General features: G+C 37.4%; 1 protein-coding gene across 2 annotated transcripts in view; it reads left to right on the top strand.

Annotated features, from left to right (window-relative positions):
* The window catches only part of CDH6 (cadherin 6), a 129241-nt gene that overhangs the window by 53537 nt on the left and 56535 nt on the right, over positions 1–19169 (top strand). For both annotated transcript variants that reach the window (XM_082382246.1, XM_082382245.1), the window contains exon 2: positions 13682–14038. In XM_082382246.1, the coding sequence (XP_082238372.1) occupies positions 13811–14038 (228 nt within the window). In that variant the 5' untranslated portion in view covers positions 13682–13810. The remainder of the gene's footprint in view (positions 1–13681; positions 14039–19169) is intronic.

A 19169-nucleotide genomic window follows, 5' to 3' on the forward strand; every position in this document is an offset into this window, starting at 1 on the left:
AGCCAGAATGCTCCAGCTACTTCTGTCTGGTGGCATACTGGTTTTCTATCCCCACTCTGACTAGAAAGGATTGCCTTGGACAAAAGAAAAAACAAAACAAAACAAAACAGCCAGGGATGCTGTGGCAGGTGGCTTGATGTCTCATAGGCAATTGCAGTAACAATTTCTCTTCAAATAGATAAAGTGCCAAAGTCATTTCTCTTTAGTTATAAGCAGTGAGAAATGCCGTGCATGTAGACAGCAATCTGTTGAGCTCTGAAAAGTAGTGATGCATTCAATTTTTTTTAACTTTTCTTGAAAACAAATATTTTTCAGTTGTTTGGAGCATTTCAAGATGTGGAAAATATCAAAGCAATTACCTTATGGAATTTATGACCAAAGTTTCATGATGATTCCTATCTTGTTCTTAGGAGTTTTCCAGATTGATAGAGTGTGGCTCACTCTAATTGTATGAGCAAGATTAAGGATCCTGTAAAACAGACCTGCAACCCAAACAGATATAATCAGAGAAAGATCTGTGAGAGGTTATTTGCTAAAATCTTATTCTAGAGATTCTTCCATATGGTTCAACATAGTTTAGTTTTTTAAAAACTAAAAGTCTATCTTATATAAACAAAAATGCCTAGCCAACATAGGGAAATTGTTTGAAAGGTTTTTATTAAATATGTATGCCATATATTTCTTCTTTTAAGCAATTACAATATTCACTCTGGCCTGGGAGGCTTTCTTCCTAATGATATTAACACAAGAAAAAAGATTCATTGGCACGAATACGATATTTAACTGTTCAAATTAAAAGCAGACCTCAAAGCAGCCTTTCAAAGAGAGTATTTGAAATAACTTTTCTGTGAACTAAAGCTGGTAATGACTTGGGGGGAAAAAAAACACCTCTCTGTCCTTTCTCCACTCATATCCATCTACTCTGAGCCAAGGTATTCCCTGCTAATCATACATATTTTATTTTCATCCAACTTTCTAGGCACCTTAATTTAAAAAAGAATCCCATAGTAAAGTACTTAGTCAACACGATGAAAGTTCCCTTGCTTGTGCAATTTCTGTTTCATGACAGCCCTCCCTTTATATAGTTCTTTTCATCTCTTTACTTTAAGGACTTGTTTTAGACTATAATTATTCTTGAGACCTGCGTTAACACAACCATTAAATCTTGTATAGGTGGATGATAAATTGGGACGCTAACAAGTTGTACGATCTTTTTCTCAGAATTCTTCTTGTTTGAACTCAACCACCATAAAGCAATATGAAGAAATATCTACATTTCAGAAAGCAAAATGTACACACACAAACACACAGACAAAATTTTACTGCCAGAAAATCTAGATATTATGAAAGAGTATGGATAGTATCTTGAAAATAATTCATTTCTATTAGCCTGTTGGCAAGTGATTTTGGGAAAACTTCTAAAAAAGGTATGTCATAGTTTACAAATTTTACTTTTGGTAGCTTTAACCATTTTAAAAGATCTTAGTCTTCCCCCTCCATCTCTCCAATGGGAAATCATTGAATTGGCGTTCCCTTAAAATAGAGGTAACATGGAATTCAAAGGGTTTTTTTTCCCTATAAATAAAAACCCCGAAGTGAAAATAATCTTATTTTCATTTTCAAAAATGACACTTCAGAACTTTATCAAAAATTCCAGAGCAAGCAAAATAAAGATTGTACCCAATACCCTCTTTTCCCATATAGCTGAAGCTGCATTTTATAGATATTTCAGCCCATACCTATCAAAAAAACAAAGAAATTCTGGGACAAAAATCTGTATTTGGGGCCTCTAATGCTGATCCTTTGCATCTTAATTAATGGTTGCCCATGACCTGGAGCACCTAGTATTGCACTTCTGGCATTATTTGTAGTTGGCTAAGATTCAATTAATTGAAATTTTTTGCTGTTGCTGAAGAAAATGTGAAATGGAGTATTTATAAACATGGATAATACCTGATTTTTATTTACAGTCATCTGAAAGAAATGTTACATCAGTGACTGAGCTGCAACATCTTCTAAAGTTCAGGATGGCAGAAACACTTGACTCTCAGATGCTTTTAAAATGTTTTCAAAAACATATATGTAATATGTACTTTTTTTCTTCCTATGGAGAAAAATGCTCATTTTACAAAAACTTTCTACTGTGGAAACTTCCTACTGTGTCGTGGAAAAAAATAAAGTTACATTAAAGTCCACTCATCAATTGCTAATTAAATAATTCCTGATGCTCCAAGTGGAGCTATAGCTGAGTTTGACAGTATTTTATAGGACTAAGTTATATTTTGGCTTAGTTTTAATATCCAAGGAAACTCATTTCATAATTGGTAGGTGTGTAAATATGCTGGCACTTCAGATTCTTTATTTTATTAGGAAAAATATATTAGGAACTTCTCTTTCCCCTGCCAACTGAAATTACAGAGCAAGTCAGCATGCTTAAGTACGAAACACACCTTTTTCTAGGGATAAAGAAAAATAATATATAGAAGGAAAGGTTTTTTGTTTTGTTTTTTAAGCAGGTTGTATTTTATGATATTTCAACTTCATGTTTTTTACTAATATTAAGTGGCCCAACGACTGCAGAATGTTTTATGTACTATTGTTGCACTGCATAAGATCAGCTCTTGGTAAGCAATGATATCAAAAGCAATACTGGCTACTATCTATTCTCTGCTTAGGTGGCAATGCAGTAAGTGTTTTACATACTGTATCGTATTTAATTTTTATAACAAATCAGTGAGGCTTAATTCAGCTGTCTGAACTGGCCTGGCCAGGCCCATCAGTGGAAGTTCAAAAAAGACATTTAAGGGAGGCCTGCTCCTAAGTCAATGTCATTTCCCAGGCTTGCACAGGTTGTGGCTTTTTAGAGGATTTGAGAAATTTGGTAATCAGCTTCGGCAATACAGGAACAAACTATAATAGGACTGATGTGGGACATGCTGATTAAGAGAATAATTTCCTTAATAATGGTAGTTACCGTTAATGGGATATGTACATTTTCTTTCTCCAAAAGATTTCAAAATTATTTTGAATACTTTTTCTTCTGAAGCTACTTTTGAATACTTTTTCATAAAGCTACTGAGATAACAGGGCATATCCCAGAAAGATTGATTTCATTTTGTTTTTCTAGTAGATTATCAACTGTTTTCCAATATCTGTCTTTACTAGCACAAGCAGTATGGTTTACATTAATAGATGAGGAAAATGGGGATTTTGAAAAGATAAAGCTGAAAAGTTGGTGGCATATTAAATTTAGAACTAAAAACTCTATCATCAAAGTTTTCTTTTTCTACATATTATGCTCTTTCTATTAAAAAGTATTTTTCTGTAGCTTTAAATAAGTAAAAGTCCATATTACTGACCTATTAAAAAAGTAACGTGAACATTCTGATTTTCTACCATGGAATAATTAATAGGTGAATGAAATTGAAAAGCGCTTGATTTGATGACTGCAGAACATCAAATAACAATGCACAGTTATTTTGAACAACAGCTTCCAGGGAGAATTAGCTTTCTGCTGGCCTTCATTGTGTTGTGGTGCCCCATTGTTTATAATTACACATGTACACTGTGATAGTGCAGTCGTTAAATTAGAAATTGAACTTCTTTGACAACTGCAGTGAAACTTGACAAAAGATGAATGTGATTTTTCTTTTATTTCCCTTCTTCTTTCACTTATTTAAACATGTATTAATTAACTTGTTCTGGCAAGTGTTTAGTAAACATTGAGCAAGGGCATTTCTTTAGTGGTATCATTAAAATTCCCTTTTAAAATGTTTTGCATGATATTTTATGCACAATTTGACTCAAGTAAACAGAGGTTCTAATTAAAGTTTGTAAATGAAGGCCATCAGAATTGATAAAACATCCAGCAACCCATTCAAGCACATTGTCTTCCTGTCTAGTTCAAGTCTAGTGTGATGGTCAGTTAACATTAGCCTGAATCAGTTAAGATGTCCCCAACTTCACAGGCCCCCTTCTACTTTAGTTAGTCTCAGGGAATAAACCTTTAAATGTTGCAGTACCTCTTGAAGTTGTTATACAATATTTATTCAATTAAATTTCTTCAAAGATACTACACCAGGATATTATGAGAAGGATCTAATTTAGATTATGGATACTCTGCAAATAAAGTGTTGCATAAAACACACTGAATGAATGAAGCTATCCAAATAGCAAGTGGGGCTTCAATTATTTTTTCCCATTAACAACTTGGTGTAAAAGGTTACACCTCTGTAAATAGTGCTGTCCTTCTGGGTGAGAATAGCCACTGTAGCTCTTCAATGTTAACAGGTAAATGTCCAAAGCACATCCTCCCTTTTTTGCCATATTTCTCCGTGTGTGTTGGGGGAGTGGGGTTGGTGAGGAAGGTGAAGAGAGATGGAAAAGAAATCATTTTGCCTGTAATGCAATAATTGACCTGAAGTGAGAGATATTTTAAGGGAAGCTTTAAACTCCCAGTCTTTAAATTATTCATACATTTTTTTCCTTTTAGTGATGCTGTAAACAACTCGAGAAAGCAAAGCTTTAAGTGCAAGAATTGTTGGTAATTAATAAGTGATTTACTGGCTCTCAGGATCACTGATGTCTCTAATGATCTGTTTTTAATTCATGGGGGTTAAAACAGATTCTGCCCGATCACTTCCTTCAGACCTCCGGGTACTGTACCTGAACCAGCTAGGGGTGAGAGCAGGAAGTTACTCCCTCTGGCTCTGAACTGTAGAATTGGAGCCTGCTCTCCAGAGGTTAACAACCACTTCTGCTTTTGTAAAAGAAAAGCAAAATAGAATGTAACCCCGACTCCAGGGGGGAGTCTGCCTAATGCTGGGTTTACTTAGCAAGCCCTCTAAGCTCTCAAACTAAGCTACCTTTTCAGCCTGGCTTTTTTTTTTTTTGGTGATAAAAGTGAGATTTTGGTGTCTAACACTCCTTCGTTATTGTTGTTGTTTTCTTAATTTCTTTGAAGTTTGAAAGAGAAAGAGAAATGCTGTTTATCAGGTGCTGTCACTAAGACCCTAAAACTGTACTATTCCCAATTTGAAGATGAGGAAATTGAAGCACAGAATATGAAGCCACTTGCCCACTTCTCAAGACTAATAAGTATTGATGCTGGGATACATGTGGGTGAACTGGCTCAGAGTGTGCTTCTAACCACAGTGCTGTTCTATCCGTGGGTGTCAGCACACCAGCCCCAATGTCACGCATGAGAAACAAAAGCTCAGAGAGGTGGAAGAGCTTGCCTGAGATAAATAACACGGGGAGTAAGAGAGAGAAGGACAGTGAGGGCTAACACCCAGCAGCGCTTCTAAATACCACTGTTGTGGGAATTCCCTGGCGGTCCAGTGGTTACAACTCTGCATTCTCACTGCCAAGGGCCCGGGTTCAATCCCTGGTCGGGGAACTAAGATCCTGCATGCTGCACAGCACAGCCAAATAAATACCACTGTGGTAACTTTTGACAGTCATATTGCTTGTGTTTATTCTACATATCCATGCCTTCTCAAACCAAACATTCAACATAACTTGGAACTCTTCTTAATGATTCAGAATCATTATCATGACTATTCGTGTGCTGGATTTCCTCAAGTGCTGTGAGGTTTTTGTATGTCCATTCTTACGGTCGTTAGTCCAATCATCAGTTCAGGCGTTCAGTCATTCTTACATCCCGTCGCTCATGCATTCATCCATGCATCCACTTATTTTACAAATGTTTATCTGGTGTCACTATGTGCAGACTGTTCTCAGCGTAGGAACACAGAGTGTCGCCTATCCACCAGGCCCAGCTCCTTACTCTGTCCATTCTGTCTTTAGTTTTCTGCCTGTCTTTTGAAGCCTTTCTCTGGGCCTTTCAGCCACCCTCTCCTACTAATGGCACTCCAGCCTCCAGCACTCCTTACGCTGTCTCTTTAATTTGCTGTGGATTTAGAAACCTGATGATAAATTTGTTCAAATTTTGTCTGAAACGAGAGTAAATAAAACCTAGATGCTGTTTCCATGAGCAAAATACAAATGAGATAGTGAATGTTATAGTTAAGAAGGAGCCTCCAGATTAGCTGGGTTTGATCCAAGTTCTGCCAACTACTAGCTGTGCACCCTTGGGCAAAGCATCCGGTCCCTCCAAGCCTGTGTTTCTTGTGTCTGGAGTAAAGGATAAGAGTGGTGGTCTCCATTTCAAAGAACTGTTGTTTAAGACTACATGTTTACAGAGCATTTATCCCATTGCATGGCACAAAGCAAACTTTGTTTGCTGTTCTTATTTAGCTTATACATTTTGTGACAACTATTTTTACCTCTCAGAGACCTGTATTGTTGTTATATTTTTAGGGGAGTTGTGAAGATTCAGTTGTAAAGTCACAGCTATAATGAGCATTTACCATGGACAGCAGCCTGGCCTGTGACTCCTCAGAGTGAGTTCAGAGCAAGGACTCCAGAGTCTGATGCCAGGGCTAGAGTCTGGCTTCATCATGTACCCATTACCTGACCATAGACAAGCTACTCAGTCTCTGTAAGTTTCAGTTTCTCATCTGCAGACATTATAAGAATATTATCCATCACACAGATTGTCATCAGAATTAAATGAAGACGTATTTGTGATGTGCTCAGCACAGTGCCTAGCACATAGTAGGTTCAGGAATAGAGCACGGCAAATTTAACTATTATTATGAGCTAGACTTCACATGATTGACAAAGGCTTAGATATTATATCAGCAAGAATAAATACAACATCTCCACTCCTCATAGCACTTTCATGTGTACGAGCCTTTAAAAAGCATCTGTGACGTGCCAGTCATTTCACAATGACTTAATGGTAAACCCAACCATGTGACTCCTTGTGCAGTTTAATAAAGTTAAATCTGTTTCGAACTCCTCACCCCCGCTAAGATACCCTTGTAGCTCCCAGCCAATACACTCGGGCTGCCCTTTCATTGAGCTATTGGAAGAAGACCAAACTCACTGAAATCATTCGCACTAATGCGCAAGTGGGTTTTGACATCTTGCAGTCTTGTTCAAGCATCATTGTCTTAAATGGCTATGCATCCGAAAGAAGTAAAGCTGCCAGAGAGCCTAATGTACAAGCAGGGAGTAATATGAAACCAAGTCTTTCATAGATTTCTGCAACCTAAACATATCGTTTGCTACAGAAGTGTTTAAAATTCATGCCATGAATAGCTAGTTAAAGGCATAAAATGCTTTCTCTTCTCCTTTGTTCACACAAGTAAAAGAGAGCATCCACAAGCCCAAAGGCCCTGAGGAGCCAGGCAACAAGGGAATGAAGCAAGCAGGTTTCATAACTCATAAAGGAATGAAGCAAGCAGGTTTAAAAAAACTGCAGAGAATGTGAGATGGCAAAAGACAATTGAATGGCAATTGAACACACAGTGGGCAGGCATCAATAAGGATCATGGGGAAGCACCAGCACTGATTCAGGAGGCAACTCCCTCCACTCCAGAAATGAAGATGTCACCAGAGCTTCTGTGGTTTCAAGTTAATCCAGAAATAGGCATGTACTGGTCTTTAAAGATGAGTGAGTGACTGACTGCAGTTCCTCAGTTGTGAAAGGCAAAATAAGAAATGTGCAGGAGGCAAAGTGTGTCCTCTGCTAAGATATTCTTTGACAATTTAGGTAGTTGTGACCATCTTACTAGCTAAGACCTCACATAGATTCATTCATTTTATCCTCACAGCCATCCTACAAGGTAGGCACTATTAATATCATTCCACTTTATAGATAAAAAAATTGAGACACACATTGGTCCCCTATTTGCCCAGCCAGTGTTGGGTGGGGCTGAGCTTCTAACCTAGACATGTGACGTGCCAGAGTCTGTTCTTAACCATATTCTGATACTTCCTCTCACAATAAAAGAGTTTGGACTCCCCCCCCCCCAAAAAAAAATGTGGAAAAAGAACTGTGTCTTTTTGATTCAAGTTCTGGGGTTTTTTTGGTTCCAAGTGAGTATATCAAGTCAACAAATATTCCTTGAGCCTCAACTACATATAAAACGCCATTTTATGTGCTGTAACACATTTGATTTTATCTTCATTAATGCAATGTCTGGAATATCATTTTAGAACAAGGGTAATACTGTTGAAATAGGTTCATCTGGAAACACATCAGTTTGCAAACAGATTGGCATATTATCCACAAATATAAACATTTACAAAAAATTCGGGCATCATTCGATGACTGCTGCCATAATGATTCATTGGCACTAGAGGAATGCTATGTGATGAAAGATGCCAAGGCTGTTCGACACATTTCAGTGGAGTTCATTACACACACGAAACGGAACCAATTTTACTCAACAGTGACTTTGACATTTACAGAAAAATGAAATGGAGGTTTCGAAATGAAGACTTCATGTGAAATCTCTACCAAAAATTTTAAATTGGTTTTATCCTTATGTCACCACTTCTAGAAGATCAGCCGTGTACTATAGACTTATTTTTATTCGCAGCAGGTGGCAACCTATTCAAAACAAAGTTCCTTGGGTGATCAGAAAATCAATCGTGAACAAACTTAATTGGCTGTAAAACTCTTCTCTTAGAATAAAGAACGTATATATATTTTTAAAGATTTACTTGTAGGAAGCCATGTGTCCGTTTGGCTTCACTCTGTTTAATTCATCCTGATATCACAGTCCTGTTTCTTTGATTTGCTGGTTTTAATGGAGTAAATACCATCCTTGTCCCCACTGCACCCAAAGATAGTGTGAGAATGGAGAGATTTCAGGCTCTCAAGAGTTGGAATACAATAGGGTCAGGAGAAATGTTAAATAGTTATAAATAACCAGCTGTCTTCTACTTCATTGACCATAGAATGTGAGAAGATGTACCAAAATTTCAGAAGGGATTTATGGTACATATGCTAAAAGCATTACTAATGGGTTATGCCAATGGGTTAGGATGACTTATGGGTAGATAATATTCTGTGAGCAGCATCATGCAAAGTGCTATGCTACAGTATTTCTGTGTAACACCATTTATTTGAAGAAATAATTTCATAACAGATTTTAAAACATTCTCTTACTAGGGTAAATGGTTCAAATATATTAATAATGTTGCTTTATTGAATGCTTAGTTGCTTTCAATGCCAAAGTCAAGGCTCTGCATGCCAAAGAGTGAATGTACTTGGTTTAATTTGTAAGCCTAGATGGCATTATAGTAATATTTCACTGATTAGAATTAATCAAGAACACCAGAACAAATGTATGCTAAGTCAGAATTCTAAAACTTTAAAGTAATTATATTGCTTTTAAATCTGTCTAATATTTACTTGTTTGTCTGTAAATAGTATAATAAAATCAGTATCTCAAAACCAGATAATATAGTTGAGTCATTCAGACTGTTATCAAACATAAGTCACTGAAGAAGCAATTCAATCAATAGAGAAGTTTTCTAATTAGCATATTAATTATTTGCAAATAAAAGGTGATTCCAAAGTACTCCAAGGAACTTGAAGACATTGTAGTTTGTCTTCTCATTCTATATCTCTTATGAAATATTTTTACATTATTAATTTCCAATGATCTAGTGGAAAAGATTTTGCTAATCAAAGGAAAACTTCAGCCCAGCTTCTGCCATTAATTATCACATATTCTAAATTGGTAGACCCTGAATTAATGAGGCCCAGGCTTCTTCTAACTGGCATGCATTAAAATAAAAGCTGGACTTGACTATGTACTCTTGTGAAGATTGAAGTATATATGCATATTGGCTGCCAGGCAAATTTTCAAAGTATGTAATTATCAATGGTTTGTGGGCTTTGCCCCACTATCCGTAAACATCTTAATTACCTTCTACACATGACTAAGAAAAGGCTTCTGCAAAGATTCAAACTATTGCCTATAAGAAATAGAAATCCACCCCCCCCCCAAAAAAAAACAATTCCAGCAAAAAGAAAATAAAAAGTAGAGACTTGGTCTATTAAGTAATCTTTTAACTTCATTGCTAAACTGTCATTGGGCTGTAATTAGGCAGGTCAAGTTTTATTTTTCTAGAGTTTTTGATATCTCTAACTCATTTGCTGTTAATGCCATGAGGGGATGGGGGCAAAAAGATACAATATCCACATTGTTTTGTATTCTTTCCACTCCCACTGTCTAATCTTCTGGTTCTTTCCTTCTTGAATAACCATACCTGCAATTTTAAAATTCATTGTCTATGTAGGCCATTACTTTCTTGTCATTTTAGTTTACTTTCTGAGACCTACAGAATGAGCCAGCACATCTGATTACTACTTGCCATATGGTTTTCCTGTATTTTGACTGCTCAGAAGCCAGCGGCTTTCCCACATTTCTCAAAGTTGTGCTATACCAGGCCCTTTCCTTCCTTTCCTTGAACATATGGCCATTTAGCACCTTAAGAATCCTGTTTTTTGCATCTAAGGTCATGTTTGGAATATGGGGTTTTTTTTTCATTTCATATTTTTAGATTAAAATCTAAAATCTGTATATCATTAATTTCAACTATATCAAATTCTTATTCAATATAGTATCAGCATGTTAAATTACAAGAAGACATGTTTGTCCAGTCCCATTTTTGCAAGGGCAAAATTGCTACATTGAAGCTAGGTCTGGTTTTTTTTTCACCTGAATAAAGTGAAGATGATTTTCAAAACTTTAACAAAATAGAAAGGGGAAAAAAACACATAGATTGTATGAATGAGTCTGTCCTCCAGTGAACTTTCCTTTTTGCCCATATTCTTCTTGAGGCAGGCAGTGGGCACAAAGCTTCTGCCTTCTCTGTTTCTACACCGTTACTGTGAAATACTGAATCGAAGTCTACACAAAGGCAAACAATTAGCAAACGGACTAATTCTGATTTTTAAAGTGCTTCTATTCTTTAATTTTAAGAGAATTTGACTTGCTTGGAAATGCCTATTGAAACATAAAAAAGTATTTAAAGCCTAAGAGGTAACCAAGCTATCTTTTGCAGACTTTTGCAAGCTGCTGTAGATGGATTCTACACTTGTAATGCAAATAATAGTAACAATAATAGTAATAATAATAATAACAGCTAATACGTATTAATACCTACTGAGTGCTAGGCACTGTTTTAAGTGCATGCAATGACTCATTTAATCCATATATAACACCCTATGAGGTAGTTACTGTAATTACCCCATTTACAGAAGAAGAAACTAAGGTGCAGTGAAATCAAGCATTTTCCCCAATTCACAGCAATTTAAACCCAGGCAATCTGTCTCCAACATTGATAATCTTAACCACTGTGCAATCCTGACTATTAAGAAGTGTTATATGAGAATTGCTAAGTTATATATTCAACAGTGTAGAGTTTGTTGGAGTTTTTTTTAACTATAGAATTTCACAGAGAAATCTATCCCTTTAAACACCAAATATGAGTGGATCATGGTGATTTTAGTAATTTTGCATATTGAGTTTTAACAAGGACACACCCTACCAAGTTGATACAAAAAGAGCTGGGTTATAGCAAAACTATATGTTCTACCATACTTGGAAACTCTGCTTAAATTTGTACCACTTTAAAAGCTTATTACCAGCCAAGCAGAAAAAAATATGAAATACTTGACATTTTGGTATCTGCGATATTAAAAAGAACTAATATTTAATAGTCAAGTGGCAACAGCTTGTAGAGTTTGCATACAACATCCACAGGGATCGATTTTTCTTTAAAATGGCCTTTAGGAGTCTGCCTTTTAAACAGCTGACACCTCCATTCTCTGCATCCCTCTTTCCTGCCAGCACCGTGGGCCACACACTGAGTGCAGCAGCAGATGTGTAATTCTTCACTGCAGGATTTGTCTATGCAAATAATGGAGAATGTGGAAAATTAAGAAAAATGTAATTTCCCCTGAATCAACTTCAGTGTAATCTCTACTACTAGAAATGAATAGATGTCTTTAGAGGGCTTTTCTCCATATGGTCTCTCAGTCCCCTTTATATACCATCCACGAGAAGAGAGAAGAACCGTCGTTACCTAATCGATCATCAGTCATTCCACGCCTGTACCAAGGCCACATAATGACAAATATAGTCACCTGGCATTTTTCCAGCATGACTAATTGTCACAGTACTAATTCACTCACCTGTGGAAGTTTCAACTTCCCCAGCCTGCTGTCAAGAAGATGCATAATAATGGAATAAAGGTTTAAAAATGCTGAACACTGTGAAATATTTCACTTATATTCCAACAGAAAACTTCCACTTAAACATGTGTTGGGTGGCTATAATTATTCATTGCTGAGGTAAAAAAAAAAAAAAACTGGTCATATATACATTGACCTGGTAGAAAAATAGGAGAAAAGGGAACAAATCTTTTCTGACATAGAGGGAACAAAAATACTGATCAGATTACCTACAACCTGTTTCTTTATCTGCACTTATTTATTAACTGTACCAGCTTAATTACTACTATGTTCTACATTACAAAGCCCTTCATTTTTTTATTAGTATTATTTAAGAAAATATGTTTTCTATATCAAATAGTAAAATGAAGGAGTAATTTATTGGATTTTTTTTCAAGAAACGTGGGGAAGTTTAGGAAGGAGATATAGGCATGTATTACTTAATTTACATAAGATATTAAACCAAATTGTGACATCTTTGCCAAGCACTCTGGCCCGAGGATTTGTTTCAAAGATAGGTTGTGTTTTTGAAAATTAGTATTTGTCATGGAAAATTATTACCTCAATTATAATAGCTGACTTTTCTGAAGATCTTGCCGTCGATTGCCCTCACTGTGGTATTGAGGTATATCTGATGTACCTGTGAAAATTACATAGAAACTGTTGGACCAATTTTAATATATATACTTGGTTGCCTATGATACAAGTAAAATTTAGAGAGAAAAGCCCACCAGGATTTCCTAAAGAAATTTGAATAGAATTGTTCATTTTATTCTTTATTCTATTAAATACAAATTCCATAGGTTGTTCATTAACCCATCCTGTAGTGTTAATTGGGTTGTATGAGGAAAAAAGTTTCCTGGTCAAGTTTGGGAAATACTGAATTAAATGCAGGCTTATCATCATTGCTACAAAATTTCACTTCAGAAACATCAATATGTATAAAAAAAATTTTTTTAAGACAAAAAACTTCAAAAAAAAACAACAAAAAAAGAAACCTCAATATGCTAATGAGCATCCTGAAGAGAAGGCATTAGGTCTTTTCCAACCTTATTTGACCCAGGCTGTTCCATCACATCTCCGAAGCCAAGAGCCTGCAGAACAGGCTTCTGCCTCCACATCACAGGTGCTCGATACACTGTAGCGAAACTTCAACATTATCCACTTTCAAGTGAATCAAAACTGTCTGTGATATTCTTTCATGAGGATAAATATGCAAATAGAATCAGAAACACAAACTCATTTCTTCTAACCAGATCTCAACCCACACACTCAGAGGTAAAAGAGTAGTGAAATAATCCACTCTGGCATGTTGACCTACAGCAATGCTATTACTTAAAATAGGATTTTTATGTGATAGAAAAGGAGAGAGGAAAACAGCAGCTTCCTACTCGGAACACACCTTCCATTTAGCATATCTGAAAGACTGTTTTCCTCATTTCAAAATTGATAGACAATTTATTTTTTGTTGTTTTGCTATTCAAATTTATGTCCTCTTTTTTTCCCCAGAGCTTATTTGCTCTAACGCTGAATTTTAAGCATCTCTAAAAATGCTTAATATGTTATTATTCTTTCCAGATATCCTCTGAGAGCCAAGCCAAGAACATTAAGGAAGAGAGGAGGAATGAGGCTGGATACAGTGCAGTGAAAACAGACACTTCAAGGAGAAGGGTACCCACTACTCAGAGACTGGACTGTGTCATCAAAATGAGAACTTACCGATACTTCTTGCTTCTCTTTTGGGTTGGCCAGCCCTACCCAACTTTCTCAACTCCACTATCTAAGAGGACTAGTGGTTTCCCGGCAAAGAAAAGGACCCTGGAGCTCTCTGGAAACAGCAAAAATGAGCTGAACCGTTCGAAAAGGAGCTGGATGTGGAATCAGTTCTTTCTGCTGGAGGAATACACAGGATCCGATTATCAGTATGTGGGCAAGGTAGGATTCCACTGGGCTCTTTGACATTCTGGTTTTAAAAGCCTGAAGAAGTTACTTCTCATAAATAGATGGGGAAGATGTGGAATATTCCCCCAGTACAGTAAGAATTGTTGCTTATCTGGTAAGACTTTTTTTTTTCACTTGAGTAGTTTCAGGAAGAAGACTGTAGCGAGAAGCTGAGAAATGTTAGCACTGCAGCAAAGAAAGAGAAATGCTTCCGTTGAAAACGAAACACCTACATCCAGCCGCATAGGATTATCATAAATCCTTGAATTTTTACTTTAGCTTGAAAAATGTGGTCCAGCTATTCTATAAAGTAGGATGTATTAAAAATAGGAATAGAGCGATTAAGCTGTAAGGAAAAGAGGTTTCCTTTTTCTCATTGTGAAAGGAAACGTTCTGAGCTTTAGTCCTTTGGCCACGTTCAAATTAACTATTTTTTAACTCTGCTACCTACAGCGCCATCCATTCTCTGACCAAATGGAGCCCTTTGTCCTCAAAACCCACCACTGCCTTAGATTTAGTTGTTACTGCTGTTTTGTCTTATCTCCAATAATTGGCAAGAGCCAGGCATTTCAAAACTTATGAATTAATTGTGGAAAGGTTCACAAAAGAGAAAAAATGGTTATGTAAAGGTGCTATTTCCGTATATCATCTGACCATTTTATTGACTCCAGAAAGTAAAATGAGGACGTATCGCTTATTACAGCCCTTCCAGATTACTGGAGCTGAGTCAGGGAAACAGCTTAGTTATACTGTCATCATGAGTTTCACTGAAATTTTATCATCAGCTACATTCCCATTGCAGAATATCTGCATCCCGCAAAGAAGTGTAAAAAGACAGGGACACAGGTTTGTACTTCGTAGGTTCTCTGTTTCAGAACATGGTATTGATAAGAAAAATAATTGTCATACATCCTTTACATAAACAAACTGGGAACAAACATAATAGAGATGATAAAATGTCTTTATGATCACAGCTACAATTTTAGAACATCTATATTTGGATATCACTCAAAAAGCATAAATTTTACAGATTCCAGAGACTGCATGTTCACACTTCAATCTGTTATCAAATATCCCTGAATAATCCTGTGCCAATATTCTCTTTTAGCATTTACCACAATAAATGAAGGAAAGCCATCCATGGCTTGGGCTGAGGTAACCAGGCATTGTTCCAGTGAAGTGAATTATTAATGTGGAATAAAGTAGGAGAGGAAGTGTTCAGTGAAGGGGTGAACATCAACACGGATCCCCAAGGGTCTAACCTTGTATTTGCTATGAAATTCACACACTGTGTGACTGCTGAAGACTATCCACTTAATTGTACTTCACTCCATTTCCTCTGTGAAATTTGAATAGCACTACACTAACAAGGCTAAAAACTTATTGTAAAAAATAACAATAATCTTATCATCTTTAAAGCACTTTCTACAATACAAATAGCATTATTGTTATAGAAGATTACGTTTTTTAAAGTGCTGTATTTAAATAATTGATCCCCTGTTTCTTTTCTTTTTCTTCTCAAATTGTGATGCCATTTTACATAAAAATACATGTATTTTTAAAGAAAGGCCAGATATTTCAAAATACTAGAAGCAGCAATGGATAAAACCTCAGAAGAATCAGTTTTATGATTATAATTGTGAGAGGTAATATTGCCATGGGGAAAAATTGCGAGCTGTGGACTCAAGCAGATCTGAGGCTGCGTCGCTGTGCTGCCAATTGCCAGTTGTCTGGCCCACGGCAGGTTATTAACCTTTCCAGACTTTAGTTTCTTCATCTAGAGAATGCATGGAGCAATGTCTACCTACGGCATGGAGTTGCAGTGTAAAGTGAGACAAGAACTAGTGGCTGGCACGTAGTAGGTGCAGAAAGAAGTTATTGATGAAAACTCCATTGTATACACTCTATTAAATCTGTCTGTAATGCATGGAAGTGGATTACTGACTTTTATATCATTGAAAAAGTAAAATGATATAATTAACGGATCTCTCAGTGGCTGGCAAATGTAGAGGATTGTGGGAAAACCCCTTCACAATCACAGCTTCAGTTTGATTCGTTGGATTTGGATATTTTATTGGCAGCAAGATAAGTTTCCCTTCCTCATCATTATCTGCCCCTGCCCCAACTCCTTGAAGTTATAACCCATAAAAAATATACACTGGAAAAAAAAAAGTCAAGGGCAATAATTGAAGTTATCGTAGGTGCCAGCATTGCTACATCAGATGTATGTAAGAGGTGTTCCTGAACTATTGATAAGGCATTTTCCTGAATCTGTCTTTCGACTATATGTTTTATCAACAGACAAAGGGATTAGACTACAATTTGTTTTTTACCACAATTAAACATAGACAAAAAATAAATATTTAAAAAGAATAAAAAAGGTTTGTTTCTCATGTGGCAACAGGTTGGTCCACTTTTAAAAGATTTGGAGTAAACAGGTACCTGACGAGATTATCCAAATCCACAAGGTCAAGAAATTTGGGGGAAAAAAAAAAAAATTAGCCTATAGCAGAGGTTCCAAAACTTTCTTGGTTTGCAATGCCTGTAACATCTCAATAATTTTTTCACAATGCCCTTAGGCCAAAAGAAATAATTAGGCCCAAACAACTTAATACGTATTTATGTTCTAACAAATAAGTAACCAAAAAAAAACAATTAATAGAAAAAATAATATTTTCATTTCGCTCTTAAATAACCAGTTACTTCCTAATGGAATGTGGGCACGTATTGGACACTGCACAACTTCTCGGATTGGACACCGACCCCTGGTTTCCTTTTCCACATTGATTTTCACACGGTACTTGCTTTTTAACACGGGCACTGTGGGAAACCCATCTTCATTAATATATGGCATCATCGAAAGGAATGTAGCATCACCTGCTGTTGAAACTGTGATCTACTCTGAGCTAGTAATTCGCAAGATGTCTGATAGCTCGTGTTGCTGTATTTCCCTCAAATTTTTAAAATATTTCCTGGTGCTGCAGTGAGTTCCCTGCTGCACCCCAGGGCGCCTTGGTGCACACTCTGGGAACCATAGGAATGTGGTTAGATTGGTATATAAAGGTGTACAAAGGCTAATAGAACCTTAAATTGTGCCATTAGCCCTACTAAATAATAGCTACTTAGAGCCTATTCTTGAGACCTAAAACTGAAAAGGTTGATCTGTACATGTAACAGATAGAAGCATTAACTAAGGAAAAGTAATGTGGTTGAGCAAATACACTTAAAGTAGAAGAAAGAAGTTTTTACATTATAAGCAGCTGTTTATATGTGTGTTCCTTGGTTCCAGTTATTTGGAGGTAAGTCAATAGGGATGACAGTGACTTGACAATGGAGGAAAATGTGAGAATGGGTGTGGGAGCAAGAGGCTACCTGGTGTAGAAGGAGAAAAAGAAAGTCACATAAGCATCCAAGAAGCAGCAGAAGATGGAGTCTGGCGGCTGGAGTGACAATGAAGTGAATATACAAGATCATGCTTTAAAATTGAAGCACAGGGACTTCCCTGGTGGCACAGCGGTTAAGAATCTGCCTGCCTATGCAGGGGACATGGGTTTGAGCCCTGGTCCAGGAAGATCCCACATGCCGTGGAGAAACTAAGCCCGTGCGCCACAACTACTGAGCCTGCGCTCTAGAGCCCGCAAGCCACAACTACTGAGCCCACCTGCCACAACTACAGCAGCTGGTGTGCCTAGAGCCCGTGCTCCGCAACAAGAGAAGCCACCGCAATGAGAAGCCCGAGCACTGCAAGGAAGAGTAGCCCCCGCTCGCTGCAACTAGAGAAAGCCCGCGCGCAGCAACGAAGACCCAAAAATAGGTTAATAGCCAAAAATTAATTAATTAATTAATAATAATTTTAAAATTGAAGCACAAGCAAAGGTAGCAAGACCTTCCTTCTCATGCTATCTTAATGCTCCTCAGCATTTCTCTGTGTCCAGTAAGATAAACACAGAAACATGGACATGGCACAGCTGGGGAGGGATGCACTTGTAAATAGAAGTGAGGAAGGCCAGTTACAGCTGAAATATTGACAACCCAAACTCTGATTTATGAGACAATTCTCAACACCTCTACACACCTGAAAAGGTGGTGGCAGGTAGAGGTATCAGAGTAGAAAGAAGTGGTCTTATATTGGGTAAAGGTTTGTGAGCTTAAGATATAGATGTGGATACAGATACAGATAAGGAAGATGCTATTTTCTAAAACAGGGGTCCCAACCCCTGGGCCGCGCGGCCTGTTAGGAACCGGGCCGCACAGCAGGAGGTGAGCGGCAGGCGGGCGCGCGGGCGAGAGAGCGAGCAAGCGAAGTTTCACCTGCCGCTCCCCATCGCTCGCGTTACCGCCTGAACCATCTACCGCCCCCGCCGCCGCCCCACCGCCGTGGAGAAATCGTCTTCCGCGAAACCGGTCCCTGGTGCCAAAAAGGTTGGGGACCGATGTTCTAAAATACATAACCATTTGGGGGAACTTTTGTGCTGATTTAGCATAAGTGGCATCTGTGTCTGGGAGCTTGTTAGAACTTTAGACTCTTAGGCCCCATCTGAGATCTATTGAATCAGAATCTGCTTTTCAACAAAAGCAGAATTTTAGGTGAATTTTATGCATATTAAAATTTGAGAAGTGCTGCTTTTAACAATATGTACGTTGGCCTGGGTCTCACTTCCCCAGAGATTCTGATTTAGTTGGTTTTTAATTAAGTATTTACGATTCAAATATGTGGCGAAACTTGAGAACCATTGCCCTAGGAGAATATTATTGGCAATAATTATAATTAGATGTGGCAAGCTCAGTGATAAAATGGGCATCCCCAAAGTATTGTGGAAATATAAAGGAGAGGGGCCACCTGGGCTCGGGCATTCACCAGAGCTTCCTAGAGACAGTGATGGTGTTGGGACCACATCTTAAGGGAAAAGCAGGTGTTAGCCCATCTGGCAGAGGGAGAATTACCAGGACTTCCCAATTAACTGGATGCAGAAGCCAAAGGAGAGAATGCAGGTGGTTCAAAACGTCGGAGATTTCAAGATAGAACAATCAGGATAGTGAAAGTGTCACTGATGCTGGCACAGAAAACAGAAAGAGGTACATATTTTCTTGTCAAGGGCTAAAGGAAAGAGTATTTGATTTTATG

Source organism: Balaenoptera borealis (genome assembly GCF_965194805.1).
Source record: "Balaenoptera borealis genome assembly, chromosome: 2".
NCBI lineage: Eukaryota > Metazoa > Chordata > Mammalia > Artiodactyla > Balaenopteridae > Balaenoptera > Balaenoptera borealis.